This window comes from Poecilia formosa, unplaced genomic scaffold (genome assembly GCF_000485575.1).
Source record: "Poecilia formosa unplaced genomic scaffold, Poecilia_formosa-5.1.2 Scaffold658, whole genome shotgun sequence".
Taxonomy (NCBI): Eukaryota; Metazoa; Chordata; class Actinopteri; order Cyprinodontiformes; family Poeciliidae; genus Poecilia; species Poecilia formosa.
This window is the reverse complement of record NW_006800597.1, coordinates 147,240-171,865: the sequence shown is the minus strand read 5'-3', so window position 1 is coordinate 171,865 and position 24,626 is coordinate 147,240. Positions and strand designations below refer to the sequence as shown.

General features: G+C 42.3%; 2 protein-coding genes and 1 long non-coding RNA gene across 4 annotated transcripts; 1 reads left to right on the top strand and 2 right to left on the bottom strand.

Annotated features, from left to right (window-relative positions):
• Positions 1-2,080: 2,080 nt before the first annotated feature.
• On the top strand, positions 2,081-3,478 carry LOC103130656 (ADP-ribosylation factor-like protein 4C). Its single transcript, XM_007542105.2, has one exon. The coding sequence runs from the start codon at positions 2,668-2,670 to the stop codon at positions 3,250-3,252; it is 585 nt and encodes a 194-aa protein (XP_007542167.1). The 5' UTR covers positions 2,081-2,667; the 3' UTR covers positions 3,253-3,478.
• A 308-nt stretch (positions 3,479-3,786) lies between these two features.
• On the bottom strand, positions 3,787-22,227 carry LOC107834549 (uncharacterized). The gene is made up of 3 exons (XR_001660345.1): positions 22,217-22,227; positions 8,493-8,497; positions 3,787-4,511 (listed from the first exon to the last, which is right to left on the bottom strand). It is a non-coding gene; the product is annotated as an uncharacterized LOC107834549 (long non-coding RNA).
• Positions 9,957-21,099, bottom strand: rrp1 (ribosomal RNA processing 1). 2 transcript variants are annotated; one of them, XM_007542103.2, is made up of 16 exons: positions 20,874-21,099; positions 20,286-20,368; positions 19,699-19,756; positions 19,531-19,616; positions 18,212-18,273; positions 18,008-18,137; positions 17,492-17,556; positions 17,224-17,396; positions 17,006-17,106; positions 15,638-15,735; positions 15,488-15,507; positions 15,259-15,411; positions 12,790-13,703; positions 11,769-11,927; positions 10,699-10,765; positions 9,957-10,340 (listed from the first exon to the last, which is right to left on the bottom strand). In XM_007542103.2, exons 1-16 carry the CDS (start codon positions 20,998-21,000, stop codon positions 10,111-10,113), a joined length of 2,526 nt encoding a protein of 841 aa, XP_007542165.1. In that variant the 5' UTR covers positions 21,001-21,099; the 3' UTR covers positions 9,957-10,110. The 2 variants fall into 2 exon arrangements, with proteins under 2 accessions (XP_007542165.1, XP_007542166.1); XM_007542104.2 differs by lacking the exon at positions 11,769-11,927.
• Positions 22,228-24,626: the final 2,399 nt, after the last annotated feature.

The window sequence follows — 24,626 nt, the reverse complement described above, 5'->3', positions numbered from 1 at the left end:
CCTGCTGCCACTAGGTGGCACTCCTCCACTCACCTAAAAACACAAACAGGTTTGAAATGTTGACTTTAATTATTTTATATTCATGATTTATTGAATTTATATTTATTTTCTAAATCAAGTTAGAATCAAATGATGAAATGATTAATGATTTGTTGAATCAATGACTAGAGTGGAAAATAATTGATCATTTTATGTTTTGAGGAAACTTGATGAATCTGAGACTTTGAGAGAAAAATCTCAGGAGACACTAAAATACTAACATGACCTGTTAGTAAAACAGCTGGAGAATAAAAACATGAAGCTTATTGATTCAGAACTCAAATAAAATCAAGTAAGAGTAGAAATACGTCATAGTAAAATTACTCAAGTAAAACCAAAGCATAGAAAAGTATTTCTGAAAATACATGTTTCAGAGAAGTTACTGAAGCGGAAGTAAACTAACTCTGACTGAAGTGGAGTTTTAAATAAGTGACATTTCTCTATGAAATGTTAAAATTCTCACCATTGATTAATGTCTCATTGTTTCACCTCAACAGTATTTAGTATTTCATATAAATATCTATGGATCCTATGAACGTCTTCCAGCTCCAGGCCGCCGTGTTTTCTTCTATGGGCAGATTTTCATCGGTCCCTTCCAGTTTCGGCTGGGAGTTTGTTACTGGGAGCTATGGAGCGGAAGTTTCTGCTGATTCTGAACGCAACGACCCTTAAAACGATCCAAACCATCACAACGAAACAAATGTTACGTTTCTTACCCACAGATTGAGATTTATGCGGCAAATCCAAACTGCGTCAAAATGAGGAAAGTGAAAATAAAACTCAGAGACGTTCAGGGACCAAAGTAAAAGTCAGAAGAAGTCAGACTCAATTTAAAATAGATGGGAAATACGGTCTATTTAAAGAAATGATCGTGTTAAACTGATTATATTTTCTCCCTCTAAATATTTAGTTTTTCTGTTCTATTAATGAAATAGAAAGCAGAAATGAAATAGAAAGGTTTGACTAGACGTCTTTCGCTGAAGTCACGTGACTGCTGAGATGACGTCACACCGTCGGCCTCAAGTATATCCTGGTAGTAAGAGTGATCACGTGCTTCACACGGGTTTAATTAAACATGTCATGACTAATATGTTTGAATTCAGGTCTAAATAACAGCAGTGGATGTTTTTAAATACTCTAGGGGGCGCTGTGTTGTTATGTCACCATAGTAACTTTTTATCAGGGGTGAAAGTAGTTTTAAATTCTTGGGGGAAATATTTTGAGTTTCTGTGTTGGTTAATTTTTTTACGAAGCGAGAAAAGCCTGATAGTTCTTGAATTGCTACAAAATGGAGCCGTATTTCCCTCAGCCCCCTGGCTGCAATGTTTTTTATTAATAGATATGTCTATTAATTTTTTCATTTAATAACAACACAGAGCAAAAGCTCAGCAGTGCAGTCCAGAGGAGATAAAAAGAAAAGACAAGATAGGGGGCATACATACTTCCATCATTATATAGACACATCTAAGTATTTATAAATGCTCCAGACAACATGGCAGACATGTGTTCTTCAGAATAGTCCAAGAAGGGCTTCCATATGCGCCCCAAAATGTCAGTCTGATGGTGGACAAGGCATGTTAGAAAGTCGAGCAGGATATATTCCAAAATAAGTTTCTTCCACCCAGAAATAGTAGGAGACTTATTAGAAATCCATTGTAACAAAATATTCTTTCAAGCACAGAAAATTAGGACATTATACAACTTTCTCTTGTTTGGATTTTGGATATGTTTATTTGGTAGAGCAAGGAGAAAAGACACTGGATCGAGATCAACATTAGTTTTGACAATTTTCCTTATTTCAACCAGAATAGATTCCCAGTATATCTGGAAATCACCTCCAACAGAGAGACCTGACAGTTTTGCAAAGTTAAGAGGGTGACCCGGTGGGAAATAAACATTCAATATGGCAATTTCTCCCCCTTTTATTCTTGCTCTAACAACCACTTAGACGCGAAACGTTTGGGGGGGAGTCCTGTGTGCTGAACGCACAGACACGGTTGGTTAGACGGATCGCCGCAGAAGCTCTCATGCCGCCTCACTGGCACATGTCCCGTCCTGCAGGGGTGGAGCGTATCGACGGCTGCCTCTGATGCTCCGTCCGCCTCACAACCAGAACGGCTGCAGCGAGCGACGGGAGAGGAGGAGGGGGGTTTGTCTGACACGGAGCCGACGAAGGACGAGGCAGCTGGGGATTTTTTTTTTGTTGTTGTCGGACTGCTGGTTCTGTGTGCTTCCCCCGTGCTTAATAAACGCTCACTTCTGGGAAATATTATTTGACTTCTGGGGATGTACACAGATATGTTTTGTGCGTGTCTTTCAAAAGCTGTGAGATTTTTATTTTTTAAGGAGTGTTTGAACTGTGGAGTTTTCCCTCGTCATCAAATGGATGCAAGTGCGTGAGGGGAATACTAATAAACGGCGCGCTGCGTCCTGCGGAGGAACACCGCTTCCCTTTTCCATCGCCGCTCCAAAGGGCCAAGCAGAGCCCATCGACACTGTTTGCCGACCTGCGGGATTTTACTGCCTCAACCCAGGAATTAACTGAGCTGTGGAACCTTCGTTTCCAGTTTTTTGGGGGGAGGGTGGATCCAATCCTCCTGCGTGGGAGGGGGTGGAGGGCGCATCAAAATGGGGAACAGCTTCTCCAACATCTCTGCCTTCCAGTCACTTCACATCGTCATGCTGGGCTTGGACTCTGCCGGTAAGACCACCGTTCTCTACAGGCTGAAATTCAACGAATTTGTCAACACCGTCCCCACGATCGGCTTCAACACGGAGAAGATCAGGCTGAGTAACGGCACGGCGAAGGGCATCAGCTGTCACTTTTGGGACGTGGGTGGACAGGAGAAGCTGCGGCCCCTGTGGAAGTCCTACAGCCGCTGCACGGACGGCATCATCTACGTGGTGGACTCGGTGGACGTGGACCGGCTGGAGGAGGCCAAGACCGAGCTGCATAAGGTCACCAAGTTCGCGGAGAACCAGGGCACGCCGCTGCTGGTCATCGCCAACAAGCAGGACCTGCCCAGGTCCCTGCCGGTGGCCGACATCGAGAAGCAGCTGGCCCTACACGAGCTCGCGCCGTCCACGACGTACCACGTTCAACCCGCGTGCGCCATCATCGGAGAGGGGCTGGACGAGGGCATGGACAAGCTGTACGAGATGATCGTGAAGAGGAGGAAGTCTCTGAAGCAGAAGAAGAAGCAGCAGCGGTAACGTTGGCTGGAGCTGGACTCCGTCTCTGCCCGACCTGCTGTGAGGAATCCTGGGTGCTGCCATTTGCGGCGCCCGGTTCGGGTTGATTTCCGGTTTGCATCCATCCTGTGTTAGGAGTTAAACCCGTCAAGCCCTTCTGAGTGATGCTTTTGCACACAGACGGTTGCAGAGTTGTCAAAGGAACATGAAACCAAAAAACAAACAAACAAACAAACAAAAACAAAAACAGAGACCTGTGATCCAGATACTTTGTGAGAGAAACGGGCTGGCCTGTTTTATCTGCTGCTTTGTCTACAACTTTACAGGAACAGTTTGGCTGCTTTGGATTTAGATTCTGTTAAGTCATCTCACCTCCAGTAGACAGATGTCTTATTGCAAAGAGTTGGTTAAAAGTGAGGAAATTGTAAGAGTGATGGAAGGCTAACACTAGTCAGACAGATCCGTAACGATTTAGAGCAACTGAAACTGGAAATGTTTACATTTGTTGGGTTGAACAACTACATCTTCCCACGAGAGGCCCATTAAGTTTGCTCCTTAACATTCAAAGAAAGTTACTTTTTTTTAGCTAAAGTTGTGGGTTGAGGCTGTCGTCTAGGCACAAGCTGGTCAGTCATAGATTAAAATACACCTGGCATCAATTTTTCCACCTTTTGTCCTAAATCTGTTTGTTAGTAGCTTGTATCATAAAACTGTGTTAGTTTTACACAATATTACACTCAACTGTTTTTGTGATTAACGGATGTTATGCACACACAGCATTTTATAGGTTCCACCCCTCACAAAACAACAAATAAATAATAAAAAAAGAGTAGATGATAAGAATGTTTTCATCTGTAGTTATAGGATTTTTTTTTCCAACACAAAATTGGAAAACAAAGATGTCATAAACCTAACATTCTTTTTAAATATTCTGGGTTACCTCTTCCAAATCAAAGCCTAGCACGGTTAAAGTAATTCTTTGGGTTTTGGAAAAGGCTGCCTATCAGCATCAACTATGTTTTTTTTTTTTTTTGCAATTTCCAGCTAACTGTGCGGATTAATAGAACAGACAGCCTCAATCAAACTTTAGCCTACTAATGTGAGCAACGTTTGGAGAGAAGCTAGGAAGTTTCTTAAAGGTGGAGTTACATAACATTTATGAAAAATATACGTTTTACATATTTATTGAAACTGTCACCATGTCATAACAGCATGTTATGACACAGATGATTTGAGAATAAACTGTGCTCTCCTCTGACCTCTACTGAACTATTGCCCATCTTTATCTAAATCTAATGATTATTGAAGGGCAATATATCATACAGACTTCATGATCTGTACTCTTTTGGTTCAACGTAGTTTTTATTTTATGTTGCGTTTAGTTTTTATTCAAGTGCATTTTTTTGTTAACGGGAGTCTGAGAGTCCATTTTATTTTTGTTTACGGTTGTTTTTGTTTATTTCGTTTACCAGTTCCAGAGTTTAGTGCTCTTTTGAAAATGAAGTGTATTTATTTTTGGCAGGATGTGGATTCATTGTTCTGTCATTACATCAATTTAAAATTGTCTTCAAAGAATATTGTTGTTTATCGCAGTACTTTTTGGGACAAGGCTAAATTTGTTATGGTGACATTTCACAAATTATCTGTATCGTACCAAACTGTCACAGTATATAACTTATAAAAGTTATAAACTTTTATAAGTTTTAACTTATAAAAGTTATATACTGCAGCTTTAAAGTACGAGACAACTCATTTCTGCCAATCAGGAGCGCAGGAACAGTTTCAGTTCATTTTTACGAAAAGCTGTGAAAACAAGGTCTTTAAAATATAACAGGAACATTTCAGCAGTCAGACTTCCCCCTCTTTGAGGATTTCATCACTTTTCTTTAAGCTCACTGTACTTTGACGTGGACAAATTTCTTATAGAGCAATTTTTATCAGCGTCTGGAATGCAGACATGACTTCTGCATCCCACATGAAATATCTGGACTGACCCTTCAACGCTGAAGAAGCCTTTCCTCTTATTGGTGGACTGAGGAACATCGTCTACTGCTTTGCACTTTTCAGTTACTAACAAACCAATAGGAAACGACACTGTGTGAATATAGCAGCAGGTCAAAGTTGTTTATGTACCAAGAAGCCAAAATTGAAGTATTTTTTTAATAATAAACAATTGTAAGCCCGTAATTTGGATATTTCGGTTTGTCTTTATGTGTTGTGATGTGGCAGGCTGTGATTGGTGACAAAGAGGTCATGTTAGATAATTCTCTGATTTATGTAAATAATAAATCAGATTCTCCCAGGTGAGAGTCAAAGGTTACACTCTTCAAAGTTAAGTATAAATTGGTGTGTGGGAGGAAAAAAAACAAAACAAAAAAACAGAGCCAGCTTTGAAATCAGAGCATGCAAAAGGAGCTTCAGAGCAAACTGGAGGCTGTTGGTTAAATTTATGGATCTGCATTGCGGCAGCCAGGGCTCAGACTGCCAGCACCCATCTGGATGATACGGTTTTCTGTCTAAATGGCTCTTTATTCTCATTTGATGGTCAGCATTTAATGTGAATAAGGTTTCACATATACACTCACCGGCCACTTTATTAGGTACACCTGTCCGGCTGCTCATGAACACAAATGTTGAATCAATCCAGTGGCAGCAACTCAATGCATTTAGGCATGCAGACACGGACAAGACGATCTGCTGCAGCGCAAACCGAGCATCAGAGCGAGGAAGAGAGGTTATTTGAGAGACGTTGAACGTGGCATGGTTGTTGGTGTCAGCCGGGCGGGTCTGAGTATTTCAGAAACTGCCGATCTACTGGGACTTTCACGCACAACCATCTCTAGGGTTTGCAGAGAATGGTCCGAAAAAGAGAAAATGCCTTGTTGATGGCAGAGATCAGAGGAGGCTGGCCAGACTGGTTGGAGCTGATAGAACGGGAACACTGACTCAAATAACCAACCAAGGTATGCAGAAGAGCATCTCTGAATGCACATCGAACCTTGAGGTGGATGGGCTGCAGCAGCAGAAGGCCACACCAGGCGCCACTCCTGTCAGCTAAGAACAGGAAACTGAGGCTACAGTTCACACAGGCTCACAGAAGATCGAAAAAACGTTGCCTGGTCTGATGAGCCTCGATTTCTGCTGCGACATTCGGATGGTCGGGTCAGGATTTGGTGTCAACAACATGGAAGCAGGGATCCATCCTGCCTTGTGTCGACGGTTCAGGCTGGTGGTGCAATGGCAGAGGAATGCAGCACATACATTGATTCAAAATTGATTACCAGTTTTTTCCACCCCTGGTCCTCAAGGTACTCTGCCCTGCGTGTTTTAGATGTTCCTCTGCTTCAACACACCCCATTCAGCAAAACTCTGTTATCAGCCATCAATTGAAATCATGTGAATTGAAGAACACGAGTTTGATCCACCGTCAATTGTGAACTTTAATCATAATTTCAACCTTTTTGATCATAATTCAACATTAAATTAACATGTTTTGCAACCTGCAAACAAGCCAACAGTGAAGGGGCTTGTGTGGTTGGGACACTCCTGTGAATGGGGTTGCTGGACCGCTCCACTGATGAGTGACTTATATGTGTTTTTGTGTCAACACATTATGCACAATCAGTAATCATTTTCATGGATAATTAGGAAAAAGCACAGAAAGGAATCAAGGGGTCCGACAAACAGCATACATTGATTCAGCATCGATCAGTCGTTGATCAGAAGATGGCATTCGAATCATTAGAATTCAACCACAAAACAACATTGATTCAATGACATCTCTTAGCTACAATTGGATGATTGATCCATCGTTAATTGTCGACCTCAACCAAAAATCAACCTTTTCGACCAGAATTCAACGTTAGTTTACCAACGCTCGCTATCTGGGACTTGGTATGTGCATGAGACTAATCTCAAAGCTTCTGGCCCTGGTAGATCGGGTCTCTGTTGCCGTTTCAGCTGTTACAGTGAATCAGAGGGATGATAAGCTGCTCTTTGTTCATGTGTCTCTGTCATATATAGGTCATGCTCTTATTGTTCTGCCTCCCCCTCACTGTGTACGGACCGCGTGTGTGGGTATGTGTCACTGTTGTCCAAACAATGCACAACAGCACTACGGGATCGCCTCAAGCTGAGACTGAAGCTCATCACCCAGTACAGGCTACTAGCATCTCAAACCGTGGGAAAAAACACGATGCTAAGTTGAGCATTTCCAACACTGCAGTGAATGTGGCGAGTAATAGTTTTAATTCTCTGTTACATGCCAATGTAAAATGCCAAACCATCCTATCAGTTTCTGTGTGTTGCATTTGGTTAATCCTGAAAATGTGAGAATTGCCCATCGGTTAGATCGGAAACATAAGCCAAATGAGATAAACTGTCATGAGTTGCGGTTAGAGGTGGTGAGGGACTGTAGAGACACGACGGGGATCTGACAGAGAACAAGAGACACATGTGGGACTAAATACACAGGGAAGGTAATCAGGGAACACAAAACACAGCTGGGAGTCTTGTAGCCGCCTTTTGTGGGAGGCTACAAGACGCCCAAAAAAGTCCAAAACCAAAACAACCCAACCAGGGTGGGCAGAGGGGTGCTGGACGGAGAGGCAGAGTCCAAAGAAACAAACTTAGTTAACAAAAAAAAACAAAGGTGGAAAACAGGGAAAACAAACTAAGTCCCAAAATAAACAAAATGGTCAGGGCGGGCGGGGCCTGCCGCAAAAAGTCCGACGAAGGAGGCGGATCCCTCGGAAGAGATCCAGCTGGAGGGCAGGAGGTGGACCCATCAGGGTAGGGCTGGCTATTGGCGCAGGCTGGACCCACCAAGAGGCGGAGGCGGGCTTCAACATAAAATGTGTTGAAGTGGATTTATTCAGAACTGCAAGGTAATTCTGCTCTGACACCCATTTTCACAGTGAGACAGGCTTTGCTACCTGGAGCAGTTTCACAACTCATACCAAGTAAAGGGGTACTCAAAGCAAAACAAGAAAAAAGTATTACTTACACAAACGTAACACAATAAATGGTACCAATAAATATTCATATGCAGGCAAATCATTAGAACTAAACTAATCTAAGGTCAATCAAAGAAAAATAAACTTAGTTTAATATAAATCCTCAGATTGCCCTGTGATGGACTGGCGGCCTGTCCAGAGAGACCCGCCTATCGCCTGCTGCTGGAGATGGACACCCTGCAGACCCCGACTGGATAAGAGTGTAAGGTCCAGTTTAAAACAGATCTGTCTGTTTTAAACTGGAACCAGGTCTAAATCTTATGTTTCATGAGAGCAGAAGCCAAGAGGCCAAAAAAGCTTAATCTCAGAGAAAGAAGTGAAAAATGGACAATCTATTAAAATTCGCAGCTCTACATCAAATTTTCAGCCGTATTAGATGTTGGACAGCTTAGAAATGCTGAGAAGCAGCAGATCTGACTCTTTAAGCTTTGTACAAGTATGACTGCTCCCATTAGCTCAGGTTATAACAGGAAATAAGATCAGCTACCATAACTATGCGGATGATACACAGCTCTACATTACGATGTCACCAGGTGACCTTTGACCCCATCCAATCACTGAACAGATGCTTAGAATAGATAGATGTGTGGATGTGCCAAAACCTTCTCCAGCTGAACAGAAACAAAACTGAAATTATCTTTGGGCCTAAAGAGGAACGATCTAGAGTTATAGATCTAGAGTCAATGCACAGGTAAGGTAAGGCGATTTTATTCATATAGCACATTTTCAGCAACAAGGCAATTCAAAGTGCTGCAGCTTCAGTTATTACAACTAAAACCAGCAATCAGCCCCAAATCTGGGAGTAGTGATGGACTCTGCCCTGAACCTTCAGAGCCACATAAAGACAGTCACAAAGTCGGCCTTCTATCACCTGAAGAACATCTCCAGGATTAGAGGACTGATGTCTCAGATCTGTCTGAGCTCTAGAGAAACTCATCCATGCGTTTATCTTTAGTAGCATTGATTACTGCAACAGCGTCTTCACAGGTCTGTGCAACAAATCAGTCAGCTGCAGCTGATTCAGATGCTGCTGCTGGAGTTCTGACTAAAACCAGGAAGATAGAGAACATAACACCAGTTTTAAAATCCTTTACTGGCTCCCTGTAGCTCAGAGGACAGACTTTAAAATATTGTTAGTTTATAAATCACTGAACGGCTCAGCACCACAACAATTAAAGATCTGCTGTTGTTGTACCAGCCTTCCAGACCCCTCAGGTTCTGGATCCCCAGAACCAGAACCATAACTGACCCCATGAATGGAGGAGAAGCTCCATTCAGCTTCTATGCACCACAAATCTGGAACAAACTTCCAGAAAACAGTAAAACAGCTGAAACACTGAGTGCCTTTAGATCTCAACTAAAAACCCTCCTGGTTAGAGTCGTATTTGAAACGTAATCAATTTAATGACGGCACTTGACTTAATGTGATGTTTTGATTGTTGATTCTACATGACTTTGTGTTTTTGTGTTATGATGTAAAGCACTTTGAAATGCCCTGCTGCTGAAATGTGCTACACAAATAAAACTTGATTTGATTGTAGAGTTTGTGGTATGGATCCAAGGAACATTAGTTTCTACTGTTTTAGAGATTAATGGGGTTCCTTAAGTGAATAAATACCAAACATAGATGAACTGTGTCACTCTTATTCTAATGTTCCAGGAGATTCATTTGTATGTTTAAACATATTGATTACAAACTACTAAAACTAGTAAAAGAAGGAATGAATAACTTTATTTAAACAGTCACTCAAACCAGGTCAAATGCAACAATTTGATAGAATAAACAAAAACAGAGCCCAAAATTCAAAACAGATTGTATCAAAGGGTTCACAGAGATCACGTGTGTCTACAGTTCTACAGGAAGTTAAAAAAAGTCTGCTGCTGAAGGTCGTCTTTTAGGTGTGTTTGGCAGAGATTTGGAACCGGTCTTCTTGGAGAAGTTAGGGGTTTTCTTTGACGTCTTCCTGGAGCCAGTGGACGCTGTGGTGGGCGGAGACTTTAGGACCCCAAACTTTGGTTTTTGCTGTGGGTCAAAGGGCACCCGAGACAAACCTTCTGGACTGAGGAGCAAGCTGCGATCAGTCTTCTTGAACTCTAAAAGACAAAAAAATAAATAAATAAATAACAGTAAAGACTTTCACATTTCAGCTCAATTTCAACTTGGAAAACAAGATTTCCACTTCCCAGCAAAATTAATCTGTACATTGAAGCAACAAACTCTATAAATGCTTACTTGGCCCACCAAGTAATATTTAGATAATGACCCTTGCAACCAAGTAACACCGTCACAACATCTGCAGTAGATGTCCTGACCTGTCATCATGGCATCAATACTTGGCCTAGTCCAGCGCTTACCTTTTCTCTTTTTTATGCTTCAAAAAATAAAACTAAGAACAAAATGCTGACCTGCAAACAGTAACTCACTGTCACCGGTTGTTACGCAGCTTCTTACCAGCAGTTTTGTTGTTCTTCAGCCCAAACGTGACTTTCTTTGACTCCGACGTGGGGGTCAGCTGCCTCTGTGGAATCAAAGCACAGTCAGTATCTGTGCTCAGTGTTTCCACATGTTCTTAGAAACTACACAGCAGCAGGAATGTGGTTCATCGTTTAAAGCTTCAAATCACTTCTCTCTCACTTCAGGGATATGAACAAAACAACGTTTATGATCATATTTTATCGCAACAATCAAAGCATCACAAACTGCTCTGGAAACTAATTTCTATTGTGTGGAGCTTTGATGTTCATATGTTGCTGCTCTCGATGAGCCAATGGTGGAAAAAAATAGAAAAAGTGACAAAAAGTAACAATTCCAACTCTTGAGTTTCAGCTAACATCTTCTTGTATATTTTATGTTTATCATAAATAAACCAAACTCATGAGGGAAAAATTGTTTCTGTAAAAGCAAACTATGATGATAGCACATCCCTAAGCAGGGGGCGCTGTGTCCGCCTTGTTCCTGGGAGGCTGACTGGGGAAACGATCACGGGTCTTACCACCAGAAGTAGTATTTCACTGTGTAATCGATAGATTTTTGCTAATCGCAGATGCTATATTTCTCTTTTCTGTTATTGTAAAATATCATGCAAAACAGTGTTCAATAAAATGTCCCTGCGGAGCTCTGCTACGTGTTGTGCTGTTTGTGGCTGTGCTAATAAGACCAAGTTTAATTCGTGATTGCAACAGGCGTGTTTTGAACATGCTCCCAAAACTAAAAAAGAACGTACCTGTGATAAACGGTTTTTATCACAAGCAACCTACTTGCACACTGTGTGCATGTAAAATGTATGAGCAGTAAATATTGTGTTGAACCACAGAAAGCAAGGATTTCAAATTGTGACGCCCTTTATGGGTTAAAGAGACTCAAGAAACTGTAACAGCGGGGGGCCCAATCGAAGTTTTTGTCATGGGGCCCAAGATTCCTGGCGGCGCCCCTGTACCCAAGACACTCCACTAAGTACATAGATAAACAGATTAAAATAAACCCTCCACTGTAAAAAGTGATGCAGTCTCATGTGTCTTCACCTTCGTCCTGGCAGCAGGTGTACCCGGGCTGCCGTTAGTCTTACAGTACAGCGCTGGTGGAACTGCAACTTTTCTCTGAAAGCTGATAAAATCAGACCCTGAAATATTCTTCTTGTTTGTCTTTTTGAGGCTCTGGGGAGTCGATGGCTGTTTGGCTACCTGGAAAAGAAAAGAAAATGTCTCGTTTTGTTTTTACGACACTGACTTTGACGAAACTCCTGTAAAACACGGAGTTCTTCCCGCCAGCAGAACCTTCTCAGAACGTTTCCGCTCCAGCAGATTTACTCTGGTCTGGTTTGCTCTAACCTCTCGTGGTTTCTGTTGATTCTGTTTCTTCTCAGAGTGAAAAGTCCAAGGAAACCAAAATCTGTCAGTACAAACCAGTCTGGTCACGTGTTTATGAGATATGAGATTAATAACTTGTTATCGCAAGCAAAGGGAAAAAAAACTCAATTGAATAGAAACACAGGTAGTAGGTGATACTCAGGCTGTAATCATATGACTGTTTCTCTGTAGTGCTACATGTAAAATCATCTGAAGTGCTGCATGACGCTACAAGCTTTTTCCTCTGTTTATTATTAGTTTCCTCTACCGGATCCCACAATACAACACATACCTGACTACAGTAAACCAATTGGCTCAACACCTGTTAGCTGTGCTGACCTGAGGCATAGGCGTAAATCCAGGGGGGGGGGGTCCGGACCCCCCCAATCTTGGAAAAGTCTAGAATTGTCTCCCCAAAGAAATCATTAAAGAAACCCTCGTATTTAAACAATATCAATATAAAAAAAGGCAATAGAAACAAAGAACAAAGTAAATCTGCCATTCATCTAAGAACAAAATAAGAATTGATTTTTAGGTCCCCCCCCACCATTGTTAGAACAATGGTTCAGTCCATAGTGTAGGAGGAGCAACAGCTAACAGAGGCTCTGTTAGAGTTAAAGCGATTTTTTTTATTTATCATTTTCCTAAAAACATTACCTGATCTTACCAAGAACAGTTTCTGATCTCACATACTCACATTGTTCACTTTGCTTTTCTTGGTCTTGTTCTTTGTTGCCGATATGCTGCCGACTGCTGCAGCTCCTTCCAGCTCATCTGCCTCAAACTCAAACTCCACAGTGATCTTCCTCTTCTTGGTGTTGGCTGCAGTGCTGATCAGCTCAGCTTCCCCTGCCGACTGCTCTGGCTCTGCACCGCCGTCGTCAGCTGACAGCTTCACCCACTTCTTGCGTTTCTGCATGCGTTGCAGGCTTCCAGCTGTGATCTGAGGGCTGCCAGCCCCCTCCCCTCCTTTGTGCCGGTTCTTCCCGTTTGCTGCTGGTGGTGACTCTCCAGTGACAGTCTTTTTCATCTTCTGACTCTTCTTCTTGGCTGATGTGGCAGCGTCTGTCGTCTTGAGTTTAGGCGTTCGATCGTCTCCTGATGCTTCATCATAGCCAGTTTGTTTAGCCTCCGTTGCTGTGGTAACGTCATTCCTCTGCAGGTCCCAGGCAGGCTGCTTGTTGCTCCTGCCAGGAGCTGCAGCAGTAACCTTGGCCGAGGCTTCCTGACCTTCCCCTGCTGAAGTGGACCTCTTTGTTTCAGCCTCAGTTTTCAGGATCTTCCTTTTCTTCTTCTTCTTGTTCCCAGAGAGCACAGCTGGTGCTTCAGAGGGCGTGTCTGATGTAGCAGAGGTCAGCTGCTGCTTTCTGTCCGTCACCGTGGGTTCAGAGTCGTTGGTGGGGGGAAGTGGCTGCAGCTGAGCTTCTAATGGAGCCTCTGAAGTGGAACATGGACTTTGTTCTACTGAATCTTCTGAACATCCTGCAGGTTTTGAGTCGGCATTGTGATTCTGTGTTTTCTTCTTTTTCTTCTTCTTCTTTTTGTTATTAACAGGTGCATCTGCAGCTTCTATGTTGTTACTTTGCCTGTCGACTGTTTCCTGTGTTTTCCCTGCAGAAGCAGAAACAGAATGGCTTTATGGCCTGGAAGTCCTGAAGTGAAGAACACTGCAATCTAAAGAACATCGCAATTAAAACTGGGGCTACTTGTCTTTTTCATTTACCAACTCAAGATTCCTTGACCTGATGGTACCAGCTTGCTTCTAATCTGCTCTTAGCTGTGCCGTCATGAAAAGCTCCAGGCTAGAGGCGCTTTTCCACTGGTAAATTGCTCTCTAACCAGTTAACGTGCAGTTTGACTCTAACCCAGGTAGAAGAGAGTGTGTGAGTGTGTGTGTGTGTGTGATCAACTCTCTGCTGATGTTTGCAGCAACACTCACCAATGGAGAACCTCCAGGTTCTGGTTCTGATGGACTCAAATAAATCCAGATATTTCATTTTGTCTTCTAGAAATTCATTGCTGGTTCAAACATAATTATAAAGACTCAAATCAGCTGATTATTTCACTATACATATATAAATATAACTACTTTCTGGCACTGTGTTTTAAATATGCAACCCTTTGGATTTAGTTGCAGTCAAACCAATATCCACACCTGAACTTTATTTAAAAAAAACAATGGAAAACTAGAATTCACATCACAAGTTAATTGTGACGTTTCCCTCCACTTTACATGGACGGATCCGTCATTTTACTAATTGCTCTTTGTCCCGAGGCGCACCGGGAGGGGCGGCACCAGGATCAGTGACGGCCCGGCGTCTCTTGGCTGCTCCATGGTGCCGAGGGGAAGGAGAGAGAAGGGACTGGAGGAGCGGTGAGCTGACTTCTCCACCTGGCTCCACTTTTCAGACTGGCTCTTGTCTGTCTTGTTTCCTCACCCACTTTGGTTTTACTTTGCTTTTGCAGGACTCCCCTGCTCACAGCACCAGCTGCAGTGTTTCCTGCTTTATTTTAGGTTTGATGCTCAATAAAGAGCTTATTGATTGTTGAAACCCGTGTCTCCTTGGTTTTTGTTGAGGCTCAACGATCCAGGTCGTAACATAATATTATGTGGTTCTGGTGTTTTACACTGTTGGCTGGACTGCAGCTCGGACAGAAAGCCGACCACAGCTGAACCGTTTTTCTGTTTCTAGCTCTGTGTTCTTCAGAGAGATGAGCCGCTAGCAGCGCCGCTAAATCACAGTCATCCTCCTCCAAAACTTAAAGTGTTCCTGATTCAACTCATCATTGCTCCTCTGACAGCAGACAGCAGCTCTGCGGTCCACAGCTGACCTTTAATGTTTGAGGTTTTCATCGATGTAAATCATGAGCCAATCAGCGAATGCGGTCAGCTGTCAATCAAATCACTTCAGTACCACTCGTACACAGTTACAATGGGTTACCATAGAAACGTCTGGCGGCCCCAGCAGTCAGGAATCTCTGAAATAGGTGAGCTTAAAGAGAAAGCGTCAACACTACACTGTAACATGTTGTGTAGATTGGTTTGTTTTAGCTACATTTCATGACATTTAAAGTAATTTTGTGAATACCTCCAATGATTTGGATTTACACCAGGAACCAAAACACCAAGACAGCATCATGTGAGACTTTAGACAGAGAAATTAACCTGCGTCAGCTTTGCTCTTCTTCCCTGCTGGTTTCCCTTTCTCCTCGTCATCCTCATTGCGAGCCGGTCGCTTCATCCTCTTCCTGCTCCCAAACATGTCGTCGTCCTCATCTGTGGAAACCTCCTCTGGATATTCATCCTGTGGGAATATGCCTGAGAGGGAAGCGAAGAGTCAGACGGTGTTTGACGCAAGCAGGATGTTCGCGTCAAACACTGCTCTGACTCGTACCTTCACTGAGATCACGCAGCCTGAACGGAAAAAAGAAAACACAACAAATTTGAATCAGCAAACATTAGCGCTATTTGAACAAATACCTTTCAACAAGCTGACAAAACCTGATCACTGCCTGCTCCGGTTGCGTTCTGCGCTTCTACTCACACTTTGATGACTCTGTAGAGTTTGTGTCGGTTATGTCCGGGTGTGTTGCTGCGACTCGCCAGCTCAAACAACTTGTCTGCCAGAGCAGCATAGTCGAACTGAAACACACATTGCAGACCATGCATCACAGCAACCACTAAGAAACCGAGATTAACAATAAGAGACGGCGTTTGTTCACATCACTGGGGGCTGAGCGAGGACTGTGGCCAGTTTAATCAAGAAAGGCAGGGGAACTTCACGTTATTATCAGAATCAAAAATGGAACAGCTGCCATGGTAGAATAATTCTGTTAACTCAATGAAACTTGGAAATGTATAAGTTATTTTAGTGCTGTGCTGCACAGCAAAGGGAAAACCCGTTGAAGTATGGTACATCTCAAAACCACATTTTTCTCTCTCTCTCTGTATCGGCCAAGCTACACGTAGACTCGTTGCGTGTAGCTTCACTTATTTACTGTATGACTAGCTCGCTGTCTCTTACTCTGAAGACGCAGTCACAATCTGTGGGATCATGAGCGCCCCCTGCCATGAGGCAGGAGAACTGCCTGCCTCGTCACAAATTGGTCAATAAGCCAGGTAACAGCAGAAATCCTGTCATCATGAATAAATCCAGGACAAGAGGGCTCTCCTGTGCCCAGACTTCTGGTCAAGAAAATTTGATCAATTGCACTGATAATTTGTAGATTTGGAGGATGTGCAAAGAAAGGCTCCAAAATAGAGAAAAAGACGGGACAAAAATAGAGCAGGCGGGTCAGGCAGGGGCAGGGAGGGAGCAGTGGAAAAACGTGTCTGGCTTCACCGACAGCAAGAGAGGAAAACAGTAAGTCATGATCATTTCCAGTGAGAGTTGGACTCCGCCAAGGCTGCCCTTTGTCACTGAGGGGACCTTCTCTTTCCTCAACCTTTCTAAAGCTGGAACTCTCTGAGCACTGCAGCCTTAGAGTTTAGTCAGCCTCTACTGGACAAACTGAGTAGAGAAAGTGCAAACGACATTACTGACTTCAACCCACCAGTATTGATCCAACACCAATTCTCACCTTGGTGGAGATGGTATCAGTGCGCCCAGTTCTAGCAGGCATTGCACAGCTTGCTGCCAAGACGCTATCAGAACTTTGTGACATAATTGTGATGCAGGATCCAAGCCGTCTGCTTAAAGCCTTTCATGTCTCCAGAACGAAACAGCAGCTGATCCGTCAGCACTGAACTGCATGTCAGCTGGCAGAGTCCTGGTCATTACATCAGTTCAGCTGTCCCACATATTCCAACAGCACCTCAAGATGCATTTATTAGCATCACTGCTTCAACAGCCTTTCTATGCACACATTCAAAGAATAAAAGGAGTGATCTCTAAACAGACAGACGTGCTTACCTGCAGAACCGGTCCAAAGTCTGCATCTGACAGCTCAGAGTCGGCGTCCTCCAATTGAAGCAGCTCCTCATCACTTTCTTCTCCTGCTTTCAAACGACTCCCTGCGAGCAAAGAGTCCAGGTGCCACAGTGAACTTTAGTAAAACACCAGTCCAGGTTAGAGGTGGGAGCTGCTGAGTCAGGATGCACCGTTCATCAGCCTCCCCTCTCTGCTCTTACCGACTGCGCTTCTCCTCTCATCTTCCTCCTGTTCGTCATCTTCCTCAGATTCCTGCCCTGAATCAGACTCCTGCGCCATTTTCACCTCCTTCATAAGGTCCCCCACAGCAAAAGGAGCCTGTTCAATAATGGTGCTGAAGAGGCTTTTGCAAATAGCGCTGAAAAGTGCATGGCTGGAGAGACAAACAGGAAAGCTGTCAGGGAAGGAGGACGGAGCCGAGCAACTCTAAATGAATTCTTCATCCTGAGCACATGGAGGAAAACTTACTTCTTGGTTTTGGCTGCTTTCCTGCAGAACGGCTCTATGAAAATCAGGTTCTGATCAGCAGTGAGCTGCAGAAAAAAGCAGAGTCTGATTAGCAAGCCACATCCACAAGAGTCCAGCACCAATATCATTTCTCACGATCCAAATCTAAATCTTTATTACATTCCAGATTATGATCTAATTTTAAAAGCAGTACCGAGTGTCCAGGGTTTCCCCCCCATTGTGTTACAAACCTGGCAGACCAACAGAATTTACTTGGATTAATCAGAAGTGTAAAAATTGATATTGTATTTTTTTTTATTTGTTGTTTATAATACTCTATAGTTGTGGGCATAAATAGCATCTTAGCGTAACATATGGCAGTTTTCTGGGGGAAACTGCCATATGAAAGCATTTCCTATTACCTACATGCTGTTCATGCAAACAGCAGCTACATGTCTCCACCAGAGGATCTGAAGTTCCTCTGGCTTTAGGTTACAAATCTCTTAGTCGCCATGGTTACCAGTGGTGGTCCTATACCTCTTCAGCACCAACAGCTGCCAGTTCCGTCATGTAAAGGTCCAAGATGTGCAGCAGCAATCCCGACGGCGTCTCACTGTCCTTTTGCAGGAGATGATACTTCAGCAGCTCCAAAAACTTCCCGACCGCACTGAGAAAAGCAGTTATTTATTTTACACGCTGTCAGAGTTTGTAAATGGAAGTTTTTATCCCCAGATCCTTTACCTGCTTTCCCAGTTTCTCCTCCTCAGGACGTCAAACGATTGTCGGAACATAAAACGAACCAGCTGGAGAGGGAACGTTAAACATTTAGAGAAGCAAACGCCTCCGTTTACAATGTTGCATATCTCTGCTGTACTGATAAAACAACTTAAGATGCAAAAGATCCAGCTAAGTTTTACATGTCCTCAATTTCAAATCATTCTCTCACCATTGACGAATCCTGATTATGGCCATATTTTAACAGAAAGACTTGAGTGTTACAAACATCTGTGAGTTTGTCAGTTTATTGTTCAAACTAATGGCAAAAGTGGCAAAAAAAAAAAAAAAATCAAGGTCCTTTTTCATTACAAAAAAGAAAAGGATGAACTGCAGATGAGTTTACTGAAGTTAGATGTGATGAAGGAATTTGATCCAATCATTGCTTCAGTTCTGATCTTCATGACCCATCCCCAACCCTAAGGCTGCACAGCTGGGATTATTATGTCACACTAAAGGAAGTAAAATATTATTTGCTAGGATTTTTTCCACAGAAAAAAATTAATTTAAAAAATTTACTAAGTGCTTTTAAAACATACAAGTAACGCACAAAAAACATCAAATTAAATCAAAAGCCTGTCTGTACAAACGCAGCTGCAAATGGGTTTCTAGATGCGTTTTAAAGCAATCCTTGGAATCGACAACTTAAAAACGATGAGAGCGCGCCGCAATCGGGGAGCAGCAGCCTGAAGCGGCCGATTACAACAAGTACTTTTTATGTGGGACTAACAAAGACACTGATCATCAAACCTCAGTGTTCGGCTGAGGTTTAAGCACGTAACCAAGAAACAGAGAAGATATGTGAGCTTCCCTGTGTGTCCCTGTTAAAAGTCTATGCAGTTTGCATCACATCCAAGCTGTATTTGGATCCACACTTCAGGTGCAGCGATAATTTTGTGCTACTCCCCCGATCTGTCAGACCTTTGTTTATTTTTTTTTCCGACATCTGCTGGTGTCTGCCAACGGGAAACCACCCGATGACATGATCAATTGTGTCAAAAGCAGAGGTAAAGCAAGACTAAGAGTATGTAATCTCCTCAATCAGCTGCCATGAAAACGTCACTTGTGACTTAAAGTGTAAACTTAAAACTGCTTCTCAACTGAAAAGCAAAAGAAATACGTTTTTGTGAATGCACTCCACAAAAATCAGACTGAAAGATGTCAATACAACAGTTTTCTTCATTAATCAACAGAAATTATTTTCATATAGAAACAGTGAATCCCCCACGTGGGTTCTGGGTGAGTGGTCAGTAAGTGATCTCGGTTCTACTGCAAAGAGAACAAACCTGGTAGAACTTGTCCATCCGCAGCCGGTCGATCCCAGTCCACTCTCGCTTCAGGGTCTGGAAGAAGCTCTCCAGGTACATGAGCTCTGCAGGGAAATCACCCGTTAGCCAGACAGCAGGTCTACGGTTCAGCTGTCGTCACTGTGAAATGCTGCAGCAGAAACTCACGTTTATCCAGATCCTGGAAGCTGTGGATGAGGGTGGAGATCTGGTTGGACAGCTCCTCCTTAGGAAGCAACAGTGAAGATGAGCTAAATATGACTGGAGCAAGTAGAACCATGAGCTAATGAACTAAAACCACTACAATGATAGTATTAACTAGACTCTCACACAGTGGTTCGAATCCACTGGGTTTTGAAAGCTTCTGGGGTCCCAATTAACATTTGAGTTAAATGGGGGAAAACTGTAGATGCATTTTAAGGCAACACCTCAAACACACCGCTGTCTCGTGTGACATCACGACAGGCTGTGCTTCATCCATGGGTACAACTTCCAGAGGCCTGAGGCAGATGCTGTCATCTGTTTATGCATGTATTTACGGTACAGCACTGTACGGATGTCCGGTCCTTGTACCGTTTATGAGGGAGAATGAAGCCGAGTTATGTGGATCAACCCCAGAATAAACACTGAGGAAAACACTCTCCAGCATATTGAGAAATAAATCAGAATCATATCTCAATAAGCTTTAAGATGAAACCTGAAGGGACGTCACTAGGAAATTAACCTGACACACACACACACACACACACACACACCTGTAGCAGAGGCTTGTCCTGCATCCACAGGCAGTAGAAGAGGCCCTTCCACAACTTGAGGAGTTCATCTCCCGTGAATCCACCTGGAAAGCAGACACAGCATCACTTAACCCAGAGATCAGAAGCAACAGCTCAGTGTGAATTGTGACATTAACTGATGCTCTTCGAAATCCGTGACTCAAGATAATCCTATCAAGTGTAGACCAAGGTGCCCAACTCTGTCCCCCAACTTTTAGATGCATCCCTGTTCCAACACGCCTGAATAAATTGTCGAATTCCTTTATAGTTCAGTTCTTCAGAACCATTCATTTTTGGTTCTGTAGGCTGGAGAGGAGAAGCAGCTAAGAGTTTCAGGATAGCAGCTCTGGTGGACTGGACCAGGGTAAAGACACATTAGCTAGGCTAAGACTTGTTTTATCACCAGGAAGAGCCCGAGCTCATGGTCATTGTTTCTAAAATCTGATCGTTACCCTGTGGGGACTGCGGGGCCCCTGTCTGTCTTTGGCTCCCTCCGTATCAGAGCCCGCGGGGCCCGTCCACACGGAGAACGGGACCCGGGGCTGGGGACGTCCAGTTCAGTTAGCCTACCTGCGGCTCTCAGTGAGCGGGCGCTGATGTATTTCCGTAGTTTCTTCATCGCCTTGGTCCGGACGGTCCTCTCGTTGGAGGCTAACCTCTGGGCCAGTTGGATCTCCGGATCCTGAACCGTTGCCATGCTCTCACGTGGATTATTCTCTCTCTTCACACGTTTTCTTGCGGCGCGAGACGATGACGTTCTTCTTCTGGTTCTTCTTCTTTTCTATTACGGCGGCTCGCAAGCAACTTTGAGGTGTATACCGCCACCTACTGTACATGGGTGTGAGCAACACCACTTAATCAGCCATTTCTGCCTGCCATGACTTGTAGCAACCCTCCTCAAAGCTCCTGTGAGATGAGATTGTGCAGAAATAGGAATATAGCATGAAATTATGAAATTGACAGTGTTATTTTACTTTATCTCACCAAAACTAAGAGAAATATCCTTTTTTTTAGAGAAGGATGCAGATATTTTATAACATGTAAAATGAGCATGGTCATTTAACCATGGACTGTTTTTTTTTTTAAATAACAGCTACCTCACCTCTGATCATTTTTCTCTTTCTGAGTGAGCATTTGTTTGGTTTAATTGTGATTTTAGTTTAGGATATTTTTGTTTTGAATTTTTTGGAGCAATGCCATGCAGTAGCACAAATGTGCCGCTAGATGGCAGAAGTGAAACATTATGGGACTGACGGTGCAACAATTCTGTGTCGAAAAAGCTCCCCTCCATTCAGATTATCCTCTGCAGAAGCAAACAGATGTTGGGGTGGAAAACAGAATGAGTGCAGGGTTAAACCAAACAAAAGGAAATAAATGTATGTGGATTTAAAAAAGCTAGTAATATTCATACCAGGGGTTATAAAAGCAACAATGGAAATTAAGTCAAAAGCAGAAAGGATATATAACATATATAGCAGTGGTCCCCAACCTTTTTATTACCGCGGACCGGTCACGACTTGGAAATATTGGAAATTTACAGTAATCATACTAAATCTACAGCTTTAATACTGATGTGTGTTCTGATATGTCCTCTTAAAGGCAAACCGACGTATGAAATGGATGAGTTCCATCCTGACTGGGGTCCAGCGCTGAATGTGGGTCACTGCGAGGTAAACGCCACAACATCGGACCGACATGGGCGTCAATTAAAGAGGCGATACAGCAAAACCATCAACAGGTTACTGAGACTGATTTCATTATTTACCCCAGAAGAGGTAAATAATGAAAACACAGTAGCGGAGGCAACAGAAGAGGAGTAAGTTGGAGAGGCTGAGGAGGAAGGAACCCCAGGAGAGGAGCTCAGCAAGGCTGCAGACTCTGAAGAGGAACAGGAACCATTTGTGTTGAAATACAGTTGGAAGTGGCTGTTCTCTCATTTAATAATTTAATGTATTAAACATCCATGAATCTTTTGATTCAAGCACTTCAAGTTGCATGTAAACGTGAAGAAATGAATCACATTTTAAGTAACAATTTGATATTTAAATATTCAGGTAATAAACATACATGTAATGAGATTATATTTTTAAATATTTTATGTGATTAAAGTAAACAATTATATAATCAGACATCTGTCAAGACACTGGGTTTTTGGGTTTGTTTTGCTTTTCATTTTATTAACTTTGTGTTTCAATTCACTTTAGTGGTTCATGGTATTTAGTGTAGTTAGAATAATATTATTGCTTTTCCTTGTTTGTCTGAGTCCATGTCAAGCCTTCTTTAATGACTATTCTATTTTATCCTTCTAGTTATTTCTTATTACTAGAAACTCCCTGAAGGGTTTCTAGTAATGTTTATTTCTTAATTTGATCACCATAGGTTCAGTTATTGTTCCATGTCTGAATCTTTCTGTGTCATTCTAGTTGGGTTATTTCTTTGTTTAGATCTTCTAGTTTCTCTTGCTCTGTGTTCCTTAGTTCTTATTGTTAGATCAGCCTTGTTTCTACATCCACATAAAGTAAGTCCACTGCCTGCTGCATTTGTGTCCACCGCCACATCATGACACAAACCAGATGAAAGAGCCCATCTTTAAACATTTAATGTGTAATTAAACAATAAAGGTGACAAATTTTATGAAATAGACCACACTTTAATAAATATTTGTTGTATTTAACATATTTCAGGTAAGTGAACATGTAATGACATAGATCCTGGCCTAGAATTTTATGCAATTGAACATTACGGGTAACAAGTGATGATCATCTGAGGTAATACATTTTATGAATTTTCTTTTTTTTAAAATATAATTCTGGTTAAAAAATAAAAAAGAGGTCAAAATGGAATAAAAATATGCCTAATCTATATAGTTTAATAGAATAATTGTACACAGATTTTGAGTTAATAGGTTACATGACCTACAAGCTAAGAAAAATAAAAAATTTTGACTGCAGAAATAGCTAAAAAATATATAAAAGGTGTTCAAATGTAATAAAGGTGAGTGTGCCTCATCTATACAATCTAGTAGAACAATTTCAAGCAGATTGAGTTAATGGGACACAATTTGGAAGCTACTGAAGAAAACATTTAATATTAAAATTATTGAATATGACTTAAAATTTTAATAGAGGATAGTGTGCCTCGTGTAATAGCATGAATGTCCACTTTTTGGTATCAGTTGGTCACAAGACAAAGCATTTATGCACAGGAGTGTTCGGAAATTGACAGCAGCAATGTGAAACTCCGAGCGCTTGTGGAGAGACTTAAGAACAGCTGGCCGAAATTAGCGTTCATAAATCGGATCAACCTTGCTTGAGCTGAACGTCTCTTACTCCGTGGAGCTCGGTTTATCCAGTATCCAACTTGAAAACAACTTTACTGCGGTTGGTAACACAATGAAAACACCGGTGTTCTGAATAGTTTGTTTCGGTCTGTGGACCCCAGACATGGCGCCGAGCGACGAAAACGTCATATCCTGTGACGTCAACTCCAAAGCTACAGCTGATCCGCTGAAGCTAACAGCTGCTCTTGTCAACAGAAATTCAACGGCTTATCAGCAGAGGAGCTAACTGTTGCTAACTGTCGCTCTTCGTTGGCAACAAGCTTTTTTTTTGTTTTGTTTTGTTTTGTTTTGTTTTGTTTTGTTTGTTGTTTTCGTTCGGCTGGGATCTGGACTAAGGAGTCTCGGATCGTCACTGAACTGAATCTTCCTAAAGAGTCTTGGATCGTCACTGAATTGGATCTTCCTAAAGAGTCTTGGATCGTCACTGAATTGGATCTTCCTAAGGAGAACGAGATGGCGAGCCAACCCCGGAGCTTAAAGACCATCAAGTAGGAGCTACGCCTCCTGCTGGACATTGCCAACCTCGCAACTTGGTATGACCTGCCTATGTTGTCGTGCGTATTAGCAGTGGGTCACTGAAACAGAATTAACTGTTGGATCATCGGAAGAAACAAGACGTCAATCTGAAGCACAGTTTGATCTGTCCTTGCTGAATTGTTCTGCTGTGTTGTTGTTTTGCTGTTATTGTTTTTTTTTTCTTTTAATTCCTTAAGGGAAACACCAAATAACTAAAAATAGATTAAACAGATTAAAACAAACTGTAAATCAAAATAGATAAATAGTATTAACTAGAACTTAAGTAGAACTAAATAGTATTAACTAGAACTTAAATAGAACTATAACCTAGGTAAAATAAATAGTATCCTTAATTTAGATTTATAAAATACACTGAAAGAAACTGGAAACTATTTTTCTTTTTTTTGAATTTGTGTCATTGTGTGTTAAGTGTGTAACATTGTTGTTGTTTATTCTTTTATTGTTCT